General features: G+C 31.8%; 1 protein-coding gene across 14 annotated transcripts in view; it reads left to right on the top strand.

Annotated features, from left to right (window-relative positions):
- The window catches only part of LOC126815229 (talin-2-like), an 81,031-nt gene that overhangs the window by 44,659 nt on the left and 13,770 nt on the right, over positions 1 to 22,602 (top strand). For 7 of the 14 annotated variants that reach the window (XM_056099792.1, XM_056099793.1, XM_056099798.1 and 4 more), the window contains exons 21-51: positions 352 to 465; positions 719 to 850; positions 1,164 to 1,292; positions 1,571 to 1,684; positions 1,824 to 1,937; positions 2,156 to 2,290; positions 2,529 to 2,657; positions 2,876 to 2,959; positions 3,218 to 3,445; positions 3,784 to 3,903; positions 4,075 to 4,412; positions 4,935 to 5,028; positions 5,717 to 5,806; positions 6,794 to 6,820; positions 8,332 to 8,454; positions 8,794 to 8,937; positions 9,935 to 9,952; positions 10,381 to 10,410; positions 12,153 to 12,314; positions 12,557 to 12,697; positions 12,834 to 13,015; positions 13,770 to 13,902; positions 14,503 to 14,604; positions 15,144 to 15,314; positions 15,779 to 15,925; positions 16,235 to 16,336; positions 16,588 to 16,707; positions 17,016 to 17,162; positions 17,298 to 17,464; positions 17,645 to 17,828; positions 18,107 to 18,232. In XM_056099792.1, the coding sequence (XP_055955767.1) occupies positions 352 to 465; positions 719 to 850; positions 1,164 to 1,292; positions 1,571 to 1,684; positions 1,824 to 1,937; positions 2,156 to 2,290; positions 2,529 to 2,657; positions 2,876 to 2,959; positions 3,218 to 3,445; positions 3,784 to 3,903; positions 4,075 to 4,412; positions 4,935 to 5,028; positions 5,717 to 5,806; positions 6,794 to 6,820; positions 8,332 to 8,454; positions 8,794 to 8,937; positions 9,935 to 9,952; positions 10,381 to 10,410; positions 12,153 to 12,314; positions 12,557 to 12,697; positions 12,834 to 13,015; positions 13,770 to 13,902; positions 14,503 to 14,604; positions 15,144 to 15,314; positions 15,779 to 15,925; positions 16,235 to 16,336; positions 16,588 to 16,707; positions 17,016 to 17,162; positions 17,298 to 17,464; positions 17,645 to 17,828; positions 18,107 to 18,232 (4,047 nt within the window). Of the gene's footprint in view, positions 1 to 351; positions 466 to 718; positions 851 to 1,163; positions 1,293 to 1,570; positions 1,685 to 1,823; positions 1,938 to 2,155; positions 2,291 to 2,528; positions 2,658 to 2,875; positions 2,960 to 3,217; positions 3,446 to 3,783; positions 3,904 to 4,074; positions 4,413 to 4,934; positions 5,029 to 5,716; positions 5,807 to 6,793; positions 6,821 to 8,331; positions 8,455 to 8,793; positions 8,938 to 9,934; positions 9,953 to 10,380; positions 10,411 to 12,152; positions 12,315 to 12,556; positions 12,698 to 12,833; positions 13,016 to 13,769; positions 13,903 to 14,502; positions 14,605 to 15,143; positions 15,315 to 15,778; positions 15,926 to 16,234; positions 16,337 to 16,587; positions 16,708 to 17,015; positions 17,163 to 17,297; positions 17,465 to 17,644; positions 17,829 to 18,106; positions 18,233 to 20,869; positions 22,331 to 22,602 lie in introns of those variants that run through there. The other 7 variants (XM_056099801.1, XM_056099799.1, XM_056099802.1 and 4 more) reach the window with 5 other exon arrangements.

Here is a 22,602-nt window from a genome sequence, read left to right as displayed (position 1 = left end):
ATAATGGTTAAACATATAATTTGTGTTTTTTAATCAGTTACCACTGAAATAAAATTAAGACTGACATAGTTACTTCCAACATAGTTTGTATGGTAGAGACTAGCATTTAGTGCAAATAGTGTGTAAACCACAGTCATAAAAAATGTTCTGAATTGACTTTAGCCAGTTCCAAAATTTTTCTCTGTCAATCATGGTTTCTATATCGTAACAGAAAATATATCCCCAATTCTACCAAGGCTGGTGGTGATGTTTCATACAAGTAGGGGAAACTACAATTACTTATTTTGCCTATGATTCATTAATAATTATTAAATTGTTGAAAGATAGTAAATGGTAAATTGTTTTTTTCAGGCAGCAGAAATACATGAAGAAGCTGTTGATCAGATTATTACAACCACAGATAGATTATTTAGTAGTGTCGGTGATGCTCATGAGATGGTAAAAAATGCTCGACAACTAGCACAGGTATTTTATTTTAAATCAATTTCTTTTTGGGAAGATATACCATTTCTGTCACGGGGAGTTGCTCTCTCTTGTCATCATATTGTCATCCAATCAGAGACACTACCATTGATGTCTCTTCCTGCAAAGTTGCTAATCATCAGTATCGTAACAATATCCAAATTTAGATATATCAATAATACTAAATGTTACTTGTGACCTATACTTAACGGTGTAATAAGCATCTGACAACTAATTCTCCCAAATCTGTTTTCAGGCTACATCCCAACTCGTCACAGCTATACGTAGTCAAGCTGAATCACATCCAGATACAGATGTACAAAAACGTCTATTGGCTGCTGCTAAACAACTAGCTGATGCTACAGCTAATCTAGTCGAGGCTGCTAAGGTATGTATTATAGTTTGTGTGATTAATTCACAGTGCATTATAATGGAAAATATCAGGTTTCTTGATATTAAAGAAGCAGTATTTGGGGTATCTTTTGATAAAAGTGGGTTTGAGCATACAAATGGAAATCGAAAATGTGAAGAAATGGCCTTAATAATATATCTGAAATATACAACTCAAAACATTGAGTCCTTCGAAAAATGATCTCTACTTGACAACCTTTCTTTCTGATTGTGTAAAATTGGGTTAGCTAGTATAAAGCAATTATAGTTTTATTGAGCATATATTAAGTGGTATTTTCTATTTTTTTCAGGGTTGTGCCACTAGCCCCAATGATTCTAATCAGCAGATGATGTTACGTTCTGCTGCAGAAGAACTGAGATCAGCGACCAATTCAGCTGCTAGTAACGCCTTGAAGAAAAAACTTGTCAAGAGATTAGAGGTAAATTATTAAAATATAATCTTGATGGTCAATATATATAATAATTGGATGAAAAGAAAGTTAGTAATGATATCAACTAAAGATATCAATTATTAGAATTTATGTTTTTATTCATAGACAAAGGATTTATAGTGAATCTAGACAAACTTTCTACATGGTGGTAACAAATCTATTTCAATTATATATTCTATAAAGTAACAGGATTGATTTAAGATGAATATTTTCTCAATGAGACTGATGTATGTGTTGATATATAATGTATTGTGTATATTTTATAGAATGCTGCAAAACAAGCAGTATCAGCTTCAACACAACTCATTAATTCTTCTAAACAAGCTAATAAATCCAACCATAATACAGCCTCACAACAACAATTGTCTGCACAATGTCAGGTAATTTACTTACTGTAATAACCTTTTCTGCAATATATATGAAGAAAACAAGTTTAGAGTATGCAGTAACATAATATAGTAAATTATACATTAACACTGTAATTTGTAAGCCATGACTATAACCCTTTCGGTTTTGTAGGTGGTTGATGAAGAGATACCTAACTTAGTACAGGGTATTAGAGCTGCACAGAGACATTATGATAGTGCATCAGCACAACTTGGTCTTATTAACGCTAGTCAGGAATTTATTCAGGTAATATAATTATTTCAAATTGATAAATTCTACTTTGTATTTAGCAATATTATCAATGTCAGTAAAAATGAATTTGTGTTTTCAGAATTGTGCTAAATAAGAATTCAGATTTGGATACAATCTTCAATGTGTTTGAAATGTAATCAATACTTAATAAAGTTCCTGTGTTTTAATTCTTTCCACCTATCATTTTGATGAGAAACATTGTATCATTGCAGCCATGTAGTAGATTGATGGCCCAGGCTAATTCTGCTGCTCCTACTGTAGCTGACCAGTCTTCAGTTCTAACTCTAAATAATAATATAAAAGCCATGGCTACAGCTCTAGCCGAACTTAGATCAGCTGCTGCCAAGGTAAAAAATTTTTTTAGCAATTCTGTCTTGAACAGAGAAATAAGTACATTTGTCATTTATTGATCTGAAAAATTAATTTGTTTTGAATCCAAGTTAGATATTTCTGATTATTGAATGTTTTGAATAAAATAATGTAATGTAGTTAATTCTCTTTAAGAAAATGGTTTGATTGAATATATTACAAGTACTGTTCTTCCCACTATTTTAAACATTGTCAATAATATTGATATTATTACAGGCCCAGGAAGCTTGTCATTCACTAGAAGTTGATAGTGCTTTAGATCAACTAAGAGCTTTAGATAGAGAATTAGATGGTGTACAAAGATCAGCTGAAACTGGTAATTTGTTACCTTTACCAGGAGAAACGGTATGTTATTCGCTTGTTAGATTTATTCAACTTACCTGTTCTAAATGTATAAAAGTCAATTTTTCATCATATTCCTGAAAATTAAGCGTGTTTGCTTTGACACATGTACTACTGCTGATGTATCCTTACAGTAATATAGGTTGAGTGCCATAATTGAAAAAAATGGTATTATGTACTTTATTGCAATGATATTTATTAGTTTATTGTTGATATTTCAGGCAGAGACAGCAGCTTTACAACTTGGTGCTACATCTAAAACAGTTGCTTCTTCTATGTCACAATTACTGACGGCAGCTGCACAGGTTAATATCTTTATACATTCTCATACTTTAATAATTTTATCTTATTCCTCAAGAGGACACTTGGCGACGTTTATTTTGTATTCCCTAACCTTAAGAGACAGGGAATTCTTTGATGTTCCTAAATTCTTTGAGAATTCATTGATCTTTTGTAATTAGGCATGTTAACTTGTGGTTACAGATCTAGCTCACTATAGATATGTGTTATTTCCAACCCTTTATAAATTTACTATTTGTTTATGTGTAATATATTATTTGTAGGGTAATGAAGATTATGTAGGAATAGCTAGTAGAGATACAGCTAATGCCTTAAAGATATTAACATCAGCTGTTCGGGGTGTTGCTGCTACTACTAAAGATGAACAAATTCAACATAATATTGTTGGTAGTGCTCATGATGTTATGGATAAATCCATAAGATTATTAGAAGAAGCCAAATGTGCTCTCCAAAACCCTTCTAATCCTGAAAACAGTCAACGCTTAACACAGGTATATAATCCAATGCTAAATAGTAACATCTTTATTTTGTTCTGGTTGTAAGTATTTATTGGTCTATACTACACAGATAACTATTTCTTTTATAGTGCATACATAGCATTTGTTAAGTGTTCAGCCTATTTAGAGTTATTTAATGAGAGAGATTGAATCTTTCGTATAAGTCAGCTAAACCACAAAATTATATGTTTTTTTCTAGGAACTTCAAGAAACAGGAATTCTTTTTAACATTACCTGAACTTTGAAACTCATGTATAGAAAGTCAAGCAAGTTAAGAGTATTAATTATAATTGGTTATGTTTTAATTTATTAGTTATATATTATATTTTTAGGTGGCTAAATCTGTAGCTAATGCTTTATCTAACTGTATAAACTGTTTACCTGGACAAAGAGATGTAGATAATGCTATACAACAAATAACAGTTTCCAGTCAGATGTTAGCTAATCCATCCGTAAGTAAGATATTATACATATGTATTATACATAAAAATATAATCACGACTACAAACTTAAGTGTGTTAATCAACTTAATATTGATTCCAGATTTTGTGAAGAATATCCTAGAATATTTCTTCCAAAAGTACAAATGTATGTAAATTAAATAATTTTATCATTAATTCTAGTTCCCTAATACAAATAAAAACTACAACGAAGTACAGTCTGATATGAATAATGCCGCCGTTAATTTAAATCAAGCTGCTAGTGATATAGTTACAGCTTCTAGAGGTGCTACAAGTCAGTTAGCTTCGTCATCTAATCGTTATGGACAGTGTTATCAAGAGTTTGTGCACAATGGTTTAACTATGGCCGGATTAACCAAAGATTATGAAACTCAGAATCAGATTGTAGGAGGATTAAAGAGTGTATCTATGGTATCTAGTAAATTATTACTAGCCGCTAAATCTGTATCTGCAGATCCCAATGCACCAAATGCTAAAAATCTCTTGGCGCAAGCTGCAAGGTAAATTGCTTTTTTTTCTTCAATTAGATATTTCATTATTTCAGTGGCATTTAGTAATTGAACTGGAAATATACAGAACAGAATTCTGTGGAATATAGTTACTGTTTATTACTGAGTGAGCTTTGGACTAGGCTTCTACATACATTGCTCAGTAATAAACAGTAATTTTATTCCATAGAATTCTGTCCTGTGTTTAGATATCTCATGAGTTGTGATGTGAATTTAATGCATTTTGAAATACACAAGAAGGTTTATCAGGGGTTCAGTTACAATAATGGTTACTATGTTAAGGATAATCAGATTTCGAAATGTCCAGTTTTTCGAGTTTACCTGGACATAACCTTTTGAAGTATGGTCAAAGTGGACCGACACCTATTGTTGCCTATGTGTGTCACTTGCATTCTGTCGTAATTAAATTTTAAAAGAAATACAGGGAATTGGATATCTAAAAATTACTTTACAAACTCACATATCTCTATTGTTTGAACAATTACATTCTGTATATAATGGATTTTTTTTTAGAGCTGTGACTGAGAGTATTAACCATCTGATTAATATCTGCACTGTGTCTGCTCCTGGTCAAAAAGAATGTGATAATGCCCTGCGACAAATACAGGTAACATATAACTCCTAAACTACATCACTTACAACAATTGACAATGGTGACAAACTTGGTTATGTTATTTTTCATATTATAAGGATATGTTATATAACTCATAAAAATATTTCAGTAATTATTAGTGTAAGATTGTAGAATTAATTGAGGACAATAATAAAATAAAACACCACAGCACTATTGCCAGCATTTTATTGGTTGGTTTTGACTCATCTTCAAAAGAAGGCTTGATCTCGCATTAACTACATACATCTTATCAAGGCCTTCACGTAATACCCTGCATATTTCGGCACTTTTTTTGACTGGGTGAAAGCCCAGCTTGTGAGCCTATCAGATTCCTTGGTCGTTGCGAATACCAAATCTCACACTTTCAAGCTAAAATGTCTACCTGTATAATCAAGTGGCAAAGTTCAAGGTTCGTCCAATGTCAAGGTTTCTGTGGGGTTTGCTATGTCACAATCTGCAGATAATGTAGCTATAAGTTCAGGAATTGTGAAGTAATCTAGCAATGTCCAGATGCTGTAAAACTTGCAGTCGTTGCTTCAGAAAGATGATCTTTACTATACTTTGTAATAGGCATTTCAGGGACATTGGTTAAAGGGAGGTAACTCATATGAAACTAACTAAAATAATATGAACTTTTATACAATGTTACTCCTCTTACATGATTATTAAATCTTTTAAACAGATGATGAGAAATGTTTTAGATAATCCTAATGAACCTGTGAGTGATATGACATATTTCGATTGTTTAGATAGTGTGATGGAGAAGTCCAAGGTATGTAGCTCTTACCCTTTTACTTTTAAATGGATGTGCTGATGGCTCCTTTTCATGTGAGAAAATAAAAGCTGCTTACAGTAGATTGAAAGATAGCTTGAAATTACATTTAATTAATCACTAACAGATTTACTTCTCGTAAATGAAATGAAATGAAATGGAGTTTAACGTCCTACTGTTCTGCTCCTAACCTGGGCTAATGAAGACAGGCATAAGCCATATAGTGTGCTATGAGGAAAATTTTGCCCGGACAGCGGCACTACGGCCTACTCTTATATCGAATTCCAACTGCCAAGGGATCTTTTACGTGCACGCCAATGTGTACACGGGACCTCGGTTTTTCGTCCCATCCGAGCGACTAGACAGCTTTTCTTGTAAGCCCCTCCCTCCTGCTTCTCGTAAATGAATATAAAGATAGATTATATAAGATTTAGATAAAGAGCTGGCCATTTTTGCCATAATATTTCAAAAATAATGCAAAATGAATATATTGAAAATTTCATTCAAATTACTTTATTCTAAGCAAAGTTGTTACTGTTTGTAGTTTAACAAGATATGTGCATTGATTGTTTATTATCGTAACCACGGTACAAGTATATTTGAGACTTACCGGTAGTCTCACTTTCCCATTTTTAAATTAAATCATTAAATGGCCAAATCATTCTAATCTACTTAATCTAATGGCCTGGAGAGTTGATTATGGTCTTATGTTAATAAATGCCTAATTGATAATTTATATAACATTTAATGCTTTAAGAAAGACCTGCAATAGGCAGATTTAGCTCTGGAATACTATATTCCATCTGGAGTTAACAAGAGACCTATCCCAATATTGAAAATTTCCTTTGTAAACGAGCTATGAAGTGACATTTTAAAAAAAAATATTTGTGAAACCTCAATAAGTTTAGTCTTTCTATAGTTCAGTGTTTATTTAAAAAAATAAAAAGAATTGGCCTCTTTCATGAAGTTGTTCAAATACATATTTAGCAAACTCAGGCTGATGGTCATTTAAAGGTAAGCGAATCAATTTGTATTAAGTCATATGAGTCATTTTCGGTTTCTTTATATTGCGTAAATTATTATTTTTATTTGATTATTTTGTGTTTGTATATAATTATTTCAGGTATGTGTACGTATCTTTTTAATTTAGTTCTGTATTGTACATTTCTCGTAATCATTATTTATTTATATCATAATAATTTTTTGTTTTTTGTCGAAGTTAAACAAGTTATTTTGTAGCCAATTTTTGGTAAAAGTAAAAGTTTAATTTTCATAGCCTATTATTAGTTAATATTTTGTAAAACTTTTTCATGTACCAATTTTTTTCTGCCATGGTTTTTATTTAAGTAGACAAATAATAGGCATAGTTATAAATTTGTTGAATCATATAGGTCAATTAGAATAAGAAGTTTTTTTTATAGGAAAAAAAGAATAGATTAGGATTTATAATAAACCTGTGTGGAACTTTTAAGTGTTTTATATACTTCTATACAATATATAAATGCTTGTATTATTCAGTGTGTATATGTATCTTTTTGTTTTTACACGGCCACATTTTCATGTGGACGTATATTGTCGTCGCCCCTGTCCATCCGTCCGTCCACAATTATGGCACCTGATTGTACGAAAAATTATGTTTTTAGCTTGTGGTTCCTCTAGAGGTCACAATTATTATTTGATTTAAAAAGCTCTTTGAATATATCACTGTTACACTGTGTTCGAATTTCGTGAAAATCGAATCAAAACTGCCAGACATACGCAAATAGTGTAAATATATGGTATATCAAGGTTGTGGACCCTCGAGAAATCACAATTTTGATCTGATTTTGATGAACTTGAAATATATCTTTATAACTCAAAGATCTTATTTCTTTTAGATATTTGCACATATCGGATCGTAATTTCCTGAATTTTGGCCCTTGATTGTCCGAAAAATCGCTTTTTGCTTAGCTTGTTCTCTTCCCATCTCTTGCAAAATGTGGGCGTATCCTGCCTGGCAGCCGCTGGTTATATTACACAAAGTCAAACCTTTTGTAACACATCTTCCAAAACGATCACTTTTAACAAGTTATTTATTTTAAAATCATTTACAATTATATATTATATTTAGCTTCCAAATTATAAAATGTGCACCTTAAACCAGTTTTGATTTACCCACAACGCACTTTGTGTTGCATAATTATGAAGTTAAAATCAATAAATTAAATAATTCTTGGCTTAACCCATGTTCCAATAACCCCAGTACTTCTCTTTGTAAAAAACATTTATACAAACTCTTAAGTTACCGTATCTAAGTGAAAATTCAACAGATAAAAATTTTTCAATTGTATAATAATGATGATAATTTATTGTATTATACAGCACAACAAAATCCAGCCAATGGCTGCTCTGGTCATAGATTATTTGGTATTAGATAAATTAGCACAAATGGACAATCCATAGAACTGTGTTTTGGGGGTTTTTGTTTCGTTTAATGTTTTTGGACTAAGATGGACTATATTCATTGTTTGTGTTGTTCTTTTCAGGCATTAGGTGATGCTATGACAGGAATCTCTAATCATGCTAAAAGAAATGATATTGATGATTTCTGTGATTCAGTTCGTAACTTTGCCAATTCTATTTGCGGTCTAACAGAATCATCTGCTCAGGTTTGTTGATTGTAGATTTCTTAATTGATATGCCAGTTCTTCTCTAATAATAAGTGCAGGGGGACTGCACCAGACACAAACAATTACACAAGACAAATTTACAACAAGACAATACGAAGAAATCACAAACAAACGTAGAAATCAGATTTAGTGAATGGATCATGGGGCTAAATTAGATGAAGATAAGCGGGGGAATATTTAATAGATAACAGTTAATTTAGCTATGTACGATAATAGATTTCTATTTCTTTCATGTAAATTTACTTATTTAATCCCATTCCGGTGAGGGACATGTATTGTTTCTGGAATTGTTTATAAGGCCCTTTTGATATTTTGTAGGCAGCCTATTTAGTAGGAATCGCTGATCCAGCTTCTGAACCTGGTCGACCGGGTATAGTAGATCAGTCACAGTTTGCCCGTGCTAATCAAGCAATACAGATGGCTTGTCAGAACCTCACAAATCCAGCCAGCTCTCAACAACAGGTAAATATCACTTTTAGATCAAACAAAACAGCTTTACTATTGATTAATTATAAAGTATTTATTAGGTATTTACAGCATGCAATAATATAGGGTACAAACATTTCACATCCTATCATTCATTATCATGCCCATTAGAAATTAAAACACTTGTCAGCTGTGATGACAATTTGAATTTTTAGTTCGTGTGTCAGCATGATAGAATTAGCCGTTGATTGAAATAAACACTACTCAAAAAAAAGTTTTTGTTACATTCTGAAAATGGCATGTGATATGGTTTTCATTGAATAAAGCAAATGTTTTCTTTTTATTGGCATTAAAAATCTTTAGTTCTGATTTTGAGTTGACATAATATCATAGTTTGTACTTTGAAAAATATTTGTTTTCCTTCTGTTTAGATTTTTCATTCAAGCCAGTCTCTAATCCAAAAAGTTTCTATGAATTTCTAGAAAATATTATGAATAAATGGCAACTATGAGTTTCTATGAATTTCTAGAAAATATTATGTATAAATGGCAATTATTCTTTATTAACCTCAGCACTTCCTTGAAAACAGGATGAGATTAACAAATTGCAAAGATATTGTTTGGTTGTATCACATGAAATAGGTTTTATTGATACTAAAGGGATGCACTATTGGTATTACAAATACCATGTCTGTTATCGGGACTAACAGAACTGTGTTGCTTGATTGCAATTCCGTCAATTCAGAATTCTGTGGACAGACATTTAAGCATCTACTGTGTGTTTATCACTGATTGCAATAAAGGATTGTTTTATGCCATAGATACATATTTTCTTCTGGAGAATATAAACTGTTAATGGAGTAAAGATTGACTTGGATTGGTTTAAATAGAAACTTGTAGACAATGAGTGGAGTAGTTATATTTGAGGTACAACAAGCATATTTTTATCATTTCATTGTTACAAATCAAATATATTAGTATTATTACTACTGTTGGCATGTATTTGACATCTGAACTCTGAACTCTTAAAATAGGTGAATGCCCAAGCCCAGGTATGTTAAAACATTCTAAAATAACCATCTTATAATTTATAACTTGACAATTTTCGTATTTATCTGCATTTAATGCGAAACTTGTGTTTTACACATATATATATATATATCTATATATATATATAATATGATATTGTAGTTATAATCCCTTGTATAATCTGTCCCTTGTTAAACCTTCTTCAATTCCTGTAGATCTTTGAAAAGCATATTTGAGGTAACATATAAAAAAAACCCTGTTAGATAAATGGTATGGAATTAGGTTGTATGTAATGTAGATACTAAAACCGATTGTAGTTGAAACAACAAAAAGTAACATGGAGATACACTGTATTAATTGACTATTGAGCAGATAAATATTTAAATTGTGAGGTCAATGGTTAACATCTGTTTTCTTTCTAACCTGTTTGTATTTTGTTTTGTTTGTTAAGTATTACGAATCCTGGACCATACGGTCAATGGTAAGACTTGCATGCCTATAAGGCATTTTCTTCGCCAGTCGAAAGTCCTTTTATGTCTGTATTTTGTCCAATCAGATCTGGTTCTGTTCTTTTGGTTAAGTTATAAAATTTAGATGTAATGTCGGCACAGAAAACATTATTTTTTGTTGTAAATTCTCATAATTTCTTTGTGTTTGCACTATTTTCATTTTAAACGTTTAGAAGTGAAAATTTCTTTTTAACAACATCATGTGGTACTAAAAGTGTTTAACAGAGATAAATATGATTAATTGTGAAAATTATAAATATTCTAAATGTACATTAAGAAAGAATATATGTAAGATATATATATGTTATATATTTGTACATGTATGTATTGTGATCGATGCTAGTGGCTATCCCATGTATAATTACTGCCGGTACACTATTCCTTATATCTAGCACCAGTGAGTTACATTATAGGAAATGTATACTGAACAATATTGTCAGTGGAAACTGATATAACAGATGTTTTTCATATGCCATATATGGATACAAGATTAAATCTGCATAGTTATGGTATTTTGTTTGTGTATGTTTGCCATGTCTTGCGGTATAATGTTTTGTTTTCAGCTGTCATCGTATTGCAACGCACTGTATGGCTCATCATCATATTATCAAATTAAGGATAATGCATATCTTGTGAACATTCTATGTGTAGACAAATATTATTGGTAGAACTTGTGTTCATAACACACTACCACCGACATATTTCAAGCCTAAGAAAGTCAATATTTGTCCGACATTCTTAGCCCCTTTTTAATATCGGTCCTTGGGTAATAAGATATGGTCATGTTCGCTTGATAATATGAAGATGTGTATGGCTAGGCAGACATTAGTTTGGGTTTGATTGTGATATATTTTTTTATTTGTTAAAACTTATGTTTATGATATTAATAACATATTGTAAATAAATATTTTTTGAAGATCGTATATATAACAGATAAAGTCTGTCATCCTGATTTAATCACACATCCAATATTTGATATTCACCAACCATAATGTTAAACGCCATGTATATATTTATATATAATAACCTCTATAATAGTAGCTGTGTCAAATGTGTAATGACCATAAACTTAATAAACATATTATTACTTTAAATAACATGATGAAAAAGCAAAGAAACTTAACGTTAACATGCCAAATGATGCAAGATTTTACCTGTCTTGTCTCGATCCCAAGAAATTAGAGCAGGGTTGCATTGAACAAAGCAAAAGTAAGATTGTGTTAATGTAGATTGGATATTAAAATAGTGCGACAGGATCAGGCATGGAAGTTTGGCAACAGCAGGTGAAATTCGATTACTGGTTAAACACAGCTACTTTTATTATATCTCTATATTATATGCATATGATAACTTATGTTATATACTGGATAACATTTCTTCTTACAGTTTACATTTGGATCTTGTGCAAAAAGAGATTTTTGTATTGCTTACGCAGAAAACATTGCATGTATTAAATTAATTCAGATTTTTGAAAGTTAAATAATCGCATATTGCATGCTTTCATTCATTTTACTCTTTGTTTACAGAACTTCATTAAAACATTTATAATGTGCTACATATTTATTGACCTAATTTTGCAATCTTTCAAATTCTCCTTCATTTTTGTATTCTTATCATTCAAGGCAAAACACATGAATATCCTCTACACTTTAGGTGCTGAAAAATAACTGTTAGATTGAAGAATTAATCAATGTTGTGTATGAATTATTTTCAGGTTCTGTCTGCTGCTACTGTTGTGGCCAAACACACGTCTGCCTTATGTAATGCCTGTCGTGTTGCATCCTCCAAAACCGCTAACCCTGTTGCCAAGCGACATTTTGTACAGAGTGCTAAGGATGTTGCTAACAGTACAGCTATGCTAGTCAAAGCAATAAAAGTGAGTAACTTTGCTCTACAATAATTGAATTCTTTGGAATTATCAATGTTTATTCATAGCACTTGTTCCAGACAACAATTTAACAAGTGGAAATAAGGCAATTTATGATTTCCGAAAAGACAATTTTTTTTTAATTAAGATAGGTTTTTGATTTATCAAGTATTTAATCAGGTCTGACATTTTACTTCTGATTTTATTAATTTATTGTGGCCTATAAAAACACATCTGTGGAATATTTTTAGGCACTGGACCAAGACTTTACTGACCAAAATAGACAGAAGTGTGCTGAAGCTGCTCGTCCTTTAGTTGATGCTGTGGAAGAACTAACTACATTTGCTTCATCACCAGAATTTGCTAGTAAACCAGCTAAAATCAGTCCTAAGGTACATAAGTTTAATAATTCCTTGTAAACTTTTTCCTAGAAGTCGCTATTACCCATATAAACATTAATCTGTAGTGAGTTATCTTTGAATTTTAATTGTATCATGAAACACATTATAACGGTTATTTGTATTCTAGGCTCGACAAGCTCAAGAACCAATCACTTCTGCTGGTAAATCCATGATTGATGGTGCATGTAATATGTTACAAGCCGCTAAACAATTAGCTGTTAATCCAAGAGACCCGCCAACATATCAGATGTATTCCAATCATTCAAAGAGTGTGTCTGATTCTATCAAACAATTAGTTTCTTCCATCAAGTAAGTTTAACAGTATACATAAACAATTTTAGTTTTATAGTATATTTTATTCTCAGTTACATTTTACTGGACACTTTAGATGCTCTGATCAGTTGGAATTATTGTACCGAGAGGCAATGAAAATGTACCACTGATTTTTGCCTGACGGTGCTTGCGTGATATGAGACTGATGACCTAATTACAGGAAACTGGCAGCGTGTAATCCTGTAGAGGTTGCATGTTGCAGGATAATGTGCTGCCCTTGTCGAGGCATTTTCACACGTACACTTCCAGGCCTTAGTCGATTTCTAGTGGAAACCTGCTCTGCAGGAAACTGACGGCCATTTTCAGTATTATAGTGTGATGGCCCCACTGAATTATTGCAATGATGCTTCTCTGTGTTTTCCACATAACTGTTAGAGTTGTACTGATCCTAGCTTTTTAAAAGCCACATTTTATACCCCATGTCTGCACTATAAAATTGTGAATTTCAACATTCTAGAATTGATCTTTGTTGGGTTTATACACATTGTCAAATATCATTCTCACCTGTTAGGCCAAAAAAAAATGTTCTGTTTCCGGTAAACCGACCGACCCATTACAAATCTAACAATGTAACATTAAAAAACAAAAAGAAAAAAAAAACCCTACCTACCAACCCTACCCTATTTTCCATCTGTTACAGGAAATAGAACCCTTTTTTTGGCCGTATCATGGTGATTTGATGTTGTTACATTAGCATCTTTTTTTAACGCAAGATAATTTATAATTGTAGAGGTTCAGCACCTGGTCAGAATGAATGTGATGAAGGTATTGAGAAGATTAATAGAGTTATCCGACAGTTAGATCAAGCTTCTTTAGCCGCCATCAGTCAGAATTTACACCCACAGAGCGAAAAATCACTTGCGGTAAGATCTTGTTTTATATGCATAATAACATCAAGAGATGAACTATTTTTTTCTTAGTCTTTAAGCCCATCTAGTTAAAATGGTGGAATGATTCTTATACGCCTACATTAAGATGTGCCACGGTCGTATGTTGTTGTCACCGCCCGTCCGGCGGTCTTGCAGCTACAATTGCTTGTGGGAGACTTTCCAATAATTACTGACTAAGTTGTGGTTTGAAAAATCGTGTGGACACCCTAGAGGCTAAAATTATCATCCCATTGACTAGATTTATACACATCTTTTAAGTTCATGATACAGAAAAGCCTATTGCTTTCAATAATTTCCAATTACTCGAACAGCTAAAGTTATCTGATTACTGTTACATAAATGTTAGCACTAGAAAGAACTGAAAGCCAGTCAAATTTTAGTTATTTCTTATAATTAATTCATGGATTGTTTCTCTTGTTCATTATTTAGTGTTTTGAAAGTGCCTATTACCTACAAAAGAAAAAATATGTGACAATTTTTGTGGACAGCTCAGACCACTTAGCTGCAGTTGGTGTATGTTTTGTTGTCTGGCAACCTATGTTTTCTTTATTATATTTTCTTTATATATCACAGGCCTTCCAAGAACAGATGATAAACAGTGCTAGAGAAATATTAGAAAAGATTGACTTTGTACGTAATGCTGCTAAAAGAGAACCTGAAAATTTGGGTCATTTGGTAAGTTGATTGTTATGTATCATGATTCAAATCAATCTGATTAAAATACAGATCCTATTTCATTTCATTTTTATAGTTCAAAATTTAGTTTTACTTGTCTTTACTACACTAGGATCTGGAAGAGTTGTTATTATTGATGTGTTCTGGCTGATGTGAGGGATTAGCCAATGAAACGGTCTGTTACAGCGAGCTTTTGGCCTTTTGTTGCACGGAACTGTGGGTAAATCACTAGAAACGTCAACGCTGATTGATTAATCAATATCTGACGTCATAGGGTAAAAAAACATTCGTTTGACCCCTGACGTGAACTCCCACTATAACTTGTCAGATCTTCATGCAGTGAAGACCATCGAAAGTATAAAAAAACGAAACAAAATATAGATCTGTATTTTAATCAGATTAGATTCAAATAATCAAAATATGAACGGAAAGGCATAGTTAGTGATTATACCTGAAGTATTTAATTACACATGGTTTATTCTGTATATCTGAGGTGAGTTGACAATTTTATTAAACAAAATGTATGGAATCTATTGCAGATAACCACAATTACATCATATTTTGAACCATTATCGTATAGTGCTATAGGTACAGCATCTAGGAACAATAACTCTAAACAACAAATGAATATATTAGATCAAACTAAAACAGTCGCAGAATCAGCTTTGCAATTTGTTTATGCAGCTAAAGAAGGTGCTGGAAATCCCAAGGTAATGGATTATTTTGTCTTATTTAATCTGCTAAAGATTGATTTCTGTTGTTGTATATCTGTCAGTGGTCAGAAGTTGTCATTTCTGTTAACCCAGAAATAACTTTGGAGAAAATTGTCATTTCTTTTAATCCAGAAAAAAACGTTGATGCAGTAGAAGACAAATTACCTATATTTTTTTTCCATTGGGGACAACTTTACCTAAAAATAATCCCTTCACAGGGTCGATGCCGTGTGTCACATGATGGGAAGATATACTGCCATTGTATACCATTCAGTTGTGTCACACCAATATGGTACATGTAGCTGCCATATACTTCTCAGAAATTATGTACGTTGATCAGAATTCTAAAATTGTTTCTTAACTCTCATTATAATTATTCTACATATTTTAGTAAAGTATAGAAAGTTATTAAGTAATATCTACTGGATTGAATGCTATGTTTTGGATGGTTTATATTTCAGTCATCTCATGCACATCAACCTATTGATAATGCAGCTGATGATATGAAAGATGTTTTAATAGATTTATTACAAACAATGGAAGAAGCTGCATCACAGACAGGTGTTGTTTCCAGTATGATTGACAGTATATCCAAATCTATTACAAAGGTGAGAAAACCATACTAATGTAAAATCTATATAATGAATGATTATTATACAACATATAAAATTATTTAAGCAAATGTACTCTGTTGTATGATTTTCGAAATTGTATGTACAAAATAAATGGAGAATAATGAATGTGTATAAATAAACTAAGCAGGTTAATATAATAGAAATAATAAATAGATATGCATTATTTACAGTACAATTGATAGGTATGAAATAAGAGTAGATTTAAAATTGAGAGAGAAATTATATTCGATAGTATAGGAATAACATATCAAATCTAACACCCACAATCTTGTTTTTTTTTAGATTGATGAAAGAATAGCTGTAGGAGAGAAAGCATCATTTGTAGATTATCAAACAGATATGGTTAGACTAGCTAAACAAATAGCTAGAACAGCACAAGATATGGTAAACTTCTATATGATTATTGATACATTTTAAAACTACATACATGCACTGATTGCTTTCGGTGGAAATAGTTTATTACACATTAGATACCTATCTAGGTTTTTCTGAATAAGTTTACAACAACAACATAATTTATATAAATAAAATGGTTTTACATTTCAGACAACAACATAATTTATATATATAAAATGGTATTACATTTCAGACAACAACAACATAATTTATATATATAAAATGGTATTACATTTCAGACTGGAAAATCTACAACTAATGTGAGCGATCTAGGTCAATTGGCCAATCAGATGACACGAGACTATAGTCAGTTGGTCAGTAATTCTAGGGGTGCTGTATCTTCTACAACCAATGTTGATGTAAGTATCATACAGGGTTTTTATACTTCCACATTTTCAGGTGGACATATATTGTTGTCGCCCTTGTCCGTCCGTCCATAGGGGGTTGGATGGACGAATGGTTAGCATGTGCGCGCTGTATAAGGCCTGTCATTGAGTCAGCTGGCATGATTTCGAATCCCCGGTTGTATGTGACAAGGAGTATAGTCGCCTGTCCAACCCCGTTGGTTTTCTCCGGGTCCTCAGGTTTCCTCCCACTGCTAAAGACCACTATGCAAAAGCGAATTATTGAAATATACTAAATGAATTTATATATATTTTATACACAGGTTTCTCACCGTATTCAATCAACAGTACAAGATTTAGGTAAATCTATGATTGAGATTGTACAAGATGCTGGTAATTTACAGATGAATCCAACAGATGAATATGCTAGAAGAGATCTATCAGATCATGCTAGAAGTATATCAGAAAAGGTACAATATATACATTTTGATTTGATTGTCATGTAAGAATCTTTCTTTCTTGGTTGACTACTACATGTTAGATTGCCAAAATGCAGCCATTTGAAAGTGGGGAAAAAATATGTATATTTTTTTCTCTATTTGTAGGTGTCGTTTATCTTAGCTGCTCTCCAGGCTGGATCACGTGGTACACAAGCCTGTATTAATGCTGCTAGTACTGTTAGTGGTATTATAGGAGATCTAGATACAACTATAATGTTTGCTACAGCTGGTACATTAAATCCGGAAGGAGATGAATCATTCGCAGATCACAGGTAAATTTATATAGTCCAAAAATTTATTCTCTTTTGATATGGACAGACAGACCTATTTAAAAACTGTCTACTGGAAATGAACTTCTCTTTCTACATATACTTGAGTTGTGTTAATGTTACTTTTAAATATGGGTGCTTACATTATACATTAGTTAAATATCTTTTTTTCCATTTATACAGAGATAATATTCTAAAAACAGCCAAGGCTTTAGTTGAAGACACAAAAACACTTGTTGCTGGAGCAGCTTCTAATCAGGAACAATTAGCTTCTGCTGCTCAACAAGCTGTTAAAACTATCACTAGATTAGCAGATGTGGTTAAATTTGGTGCTGGTTCTCTTACTTCAGAACAACCAGAAGCACAGGTAATTACATACTTAACTATCATTTATTAATTTAATATAAAAACAAATTGTGTAATGATCTTTTAGTGGTATTTACTAACTGGTAGAGTTAGAAGAAACAGCTACTAATATATTTAGACAATGTTTCTACGAGTATTCTTTGAACATTACCAAACTTATCTTTGTTAATTGATTGGGCTACTTTGATCAAATCTGTTATACAATTGATATTTATGTATCTATGCCATTTTTGTCTGTAAATGTTTTATATATAGTTATATGTGTATATTATTAAACAGGTTCTATTAATTAATGCTGTTAAAGATGTTGCGTCTGCTCTCTCAGATTTAATCAGCGCTACTAAAAATGCATCTGGTAAAGATGTACAAGATCCAGCTATGCATCATCTAAAAGATTCAGCTAAGGTAAGTGAAATAGCCTGTTGCAGTTTGGTACAGTTTCAGTGATGTAACAGTGTATGGGCATGTTAGTCTATTAATCACAAATAAATTCACAGATTCTTGAAACAGATGTCAATTCTTAATTTGTACCAGTGTCTAGAATTTTTATTCTATTCCTAAATAAAACAGTTTTGTAATGTAATCCATGATGTAGAGATGGTTTCAGACCTTGTAAATTATTGTATAATAGGTATATAAGGGTACACACAGACATTATTTCGTTTTAATTTCTCCTTTCAAATATTTTACTGCCAGACAATCACTATGTAGTACAGTTGAGCTTCACCATTAAGATTCAGAGAAAAACCCAGTGATTGATTTTGAATGAATCTGTAAACCAAATACTGATTATCAAAATATCAAAAATTCTACTTTGAGTTCCTCCTGGAATATGGATACCCAGTAGTATCAATCATTGTGAGTAAACAATGTCAATAGATTCAATTAAACTTGAAATATTTCAGTCATCTGAGAACTATGAGTATGACAATGAGACAAATCTATGTTGCCATTTGACTGGAGAGATTTTTTAAATACTAGTACAAATTAATGGTTTGATTCATGTGCCTGTGAAGTCTTATTTTACTGAAAAAGAATCAACTAAACTATGTCATTAAAATTTATATGGAAAGAAAGCAGAAGTCACCACTAAAAAAGAAAATAGTACTTTGGGTTTTTTTTTTGTTATAGCACAGATGGTTGATTTTTTTTTTTAAAGAAAATTTGAGGAAAAATATTCCATTTATTTGGATTTAAGCAAAGGATACAATAATTAAGATATTCATGTTGAATTAAAAAACTAAAACCATATCTTAAAATTTCAAATTACAAATCTTGCAGAAAGCATGGTTTGATGTTACTGCATTTCTACATAATCAATAGCACATTCAATATATTCACAACACCAGAAAAAACCCAAAATATAACCTTGATTTAATTTATTGTAATACTAAAACTACACAAGCATAATATACATTACTTGGAACAATATAAAGTTATTGGTGAATTGTTACATACATAAACCAATAACATCATTACAGCAGACATCATCCTCAATTTCTTCAAATCTTCATGCAAAACACGCTTAAATGATCTGGCATTATAAAATAGCTTTTATAACAGCATGTGTGTGATAAATAACCAGTTTAAAGAAGATTATAGATGAAGGCATGTGACACTAACATCCAGTTAGTTAGATACATCAAGTGTTTTATTGTGTGCTGTGATAAGGTATGATACCAGTTTTATTTCTCAAGACATCCAGGTTGATTAACAGACATAGTTACCTCCCTTTTTTCACTTCTTGTTCATCTGATTTGTCAACTAGCCAATTTCTTTTGAATTTATACATTTAATTTATTCTAGAAACAACTAATAAAGAAATTTTTATCTTTGTTCATTCTGATTTTAATTTTAGTTGCCCTACAATACATAAAGATCTAATTACGTTATTATCGATTCTGTGTTATTTTAAAATCTAATTGTAGCAATTCTGATAGGTTTAAATCTTTCATATCTAATTGAAAGCATCTGAGAATTGGCTAGATCATGTATTACCGAATTACAAAAAAGTTATATCCAAATCAGAAAGAGGTTTCTATGTCTGTCAAGCAATCTTCGATTTGATAAAGTGGTAATTTATGTTTCCCCACCAAATTGAACTAGTCTAGGAATGTGTGACACTATTTGAATATAAGGTTTCATCAGTTCTTGATTATTGTTGCACTAACCATTTTATTCCACTTGTTCATGTCTTTGCTGAATTATGTTTTTATTATTATTATATCTAAACTTTCTCTTGGTTAATTTGATTATTACTACTATAATACCTTGTAATTATTGACTCATGTTTACAAATAAGTGATGTCCATCTGTTCAATTTGTAAGTCTTGTCACAGGAATCTGACCTTCTATCCGTATATATGCATACACCATACCGAACTAGACAATATATAATAAAAAAAAAGAACGGGAATGCAATGCCTGTCATTGCATCCATGTGCTGACGTTACACAAAATCAATCCGCAGTGACTAGACCATTGAAACAAGGGCCAAAGATATTTGTAGTATTTCTCTCCCTTTCCATTTCCCCCCTTTAACATGGCGATTTTTGTTGACTTTTGGGTGTAGAATCGAAGCAGAGGATTTGAATATACATTTTCTGCAAGGTTTTGGTGAATATTCATGATCTTGAGGCGGAAGTATACGGGACTTCAGAGTTTGGTTAGGTTTTTGTGTGACATCAGCGCATTGATTCAATGACAAACGTCAATGAACGAAAATAATGTAAATATTGGAAACAAGTGGCTATGATATCGTTTTGTGGGGAGTATTTATGCAAATCAAACGGCTAGATTGAAGAAAAAACATATCTGAGTGAATTGACAGAGGTTTGATTGCCTGACATTACGAATTGTTGAAAAAAAAACGAGCCGAAGCGAGAGCAGGTAAAATCGAGGCTTCAACAGGCATTGCATTCCTGTTCTTTTTTTATTATATATTGTCTAGTTCGGTGGTGTATGCATATATATATATGATTAGAAGGTCAGATTCCTGTGGTCTTGTAAAGTTTCTGACTCGGTTATATAAATTATTTTCAGAGCCAATTGTTTTTTCACCCATCAAAGCCTCGAGTTCAGATACCATCTGCAGCAAGAACACAAATTCAGATAATAGCACATCCAAAACCGGCACCACAGCCAATTCGAATTATGCCCCAACCACAAAGAAAGCCATTAGTTATTGTACCAAATCCGCCTCAACGTGGCCCACCTCCACCACCAGTTATGCCAAGATCTAAAGGTCAAGGACCTACCAATATGAATATTATGAATGGCAACATGAACTCTAGAAATGCACCAGTTCATTTTAATGTGAACTTTGACCTGCACAAGGATTTTGATGCACCACCTAGGCCTCCGCCTCCTGACTATTCTCTGCATGATGATTGGTCATCTGATTTGGATGAGTTGGCTGACATGACACCGCCACGTCCTCCTCCCCCAGTTGCTCCAAAAAATCCTGGGCATGTTAATAGCCATCTTGGCGCTTCAGATATCCAACTACTTAGTTCTCTTCTGACCTAGATTATGTATGATGTATATTATAAGGAACCTTGTAAACCTTGTAGTGAGGTTATTAATGTTAGACATTTGTTGGTGTTCTGTTTGATTTTGTATTAATGTGATGTACATACTAGTAATGGCATTTTATGAAAATAGATCTAGTCAGTATTAATTGAATCATATAATTTAAAATAAAAAAAAAATTTGAAATAGTAACGTTATCTAAGATTACTGCAGTAGTAAGCAACATTTAGTGATAAGTTTTCTTTAGCACAACCTATGTATCCGTAAATGATTTCTACCGCAATCCTTACTATATTAAAGTACTCAAGTAGAATAATGTTCACTAGTTCAGTTGAGAATCTGGTAGATATCGTTGAATAACTATTATTTCAAGGATTGTTAATAAATTGATATTGTATTTAACAACAACTATAAAATCACTTGATTTTTACCAAACGATAATTTTTTATTTTACAACAGTATGTAAATACAGATATGGCCATTTTGTATTGTACTGTAGAAAATCCTGTATGATTCTTGCAAGCTTATCAAATTGTACAGATCACACATTTGCACCCCTTCCCCCTGCTTCTCCCTCCCCTCCATGTTGTGTCACTCTATGATCACCTACAGTTAATTATGTGAGACTGATTACTACTGTACTTTTTTTTAACTCAATAAAGCTTTAATTTTCCTATCAAGATTTTTATTAACATATCATAATAATAAAGATGTTGTATATGTAGTGGTTTTTATATTATATATATATATATATATTTAAATGCATTTAGATACAATTTAATTTGATGTTGAAAGTTAGGTTTTAGTTAATAAAGTTTTGTATTTTCAAATATATTATATATAAAAAATATAGCTAGTTATTATTCTCATTGGTTAGAATACTATGTATTTTATAATATAATGTACATGTTTGATTAGAATTTGAACTGTATTCTTTTTTTTTTTCTATTGTCGAATAAAAGTTTCCTTTTCTGTTTGTGTCTGTTTCTTTTTAACATTTTGAGTTGTTTTATTATTTTATGTTTTAACAACGAGTTATTAATGATTATATGTCACACATTCCTAGTTTGCTACCACTATGACTTTATTTAGCTTGTTTGACTGTTGAGCAGTATGGTATTACAATTTGCTGTGTCCTATTTGAATTAGACTTAAGAATATATTTATCGAGATAATCTTTTCTTATCATTTAATCAATTTAACTAGATTTATTAAATCTACCCTCCTTTCAACGCTCTTTGTAA

The sequence above is a fragment of the Patella vulgata genome, chromosome 3 (assembly GCF_932274485.2).
Source record: "Patella vulgata chromosome 3, xgPatVulg1.2, whole genome shotgun sequence".
In the NCBI taxonomy this organism is placed as follows: Eukaryota; Metazoa; Mollusca; class Gastropoda; family Patellidae; genus Patella; species Patella vulgata.
This window is presented reverse-complemented; position numbering and strand designations above follow the sequence as displayed.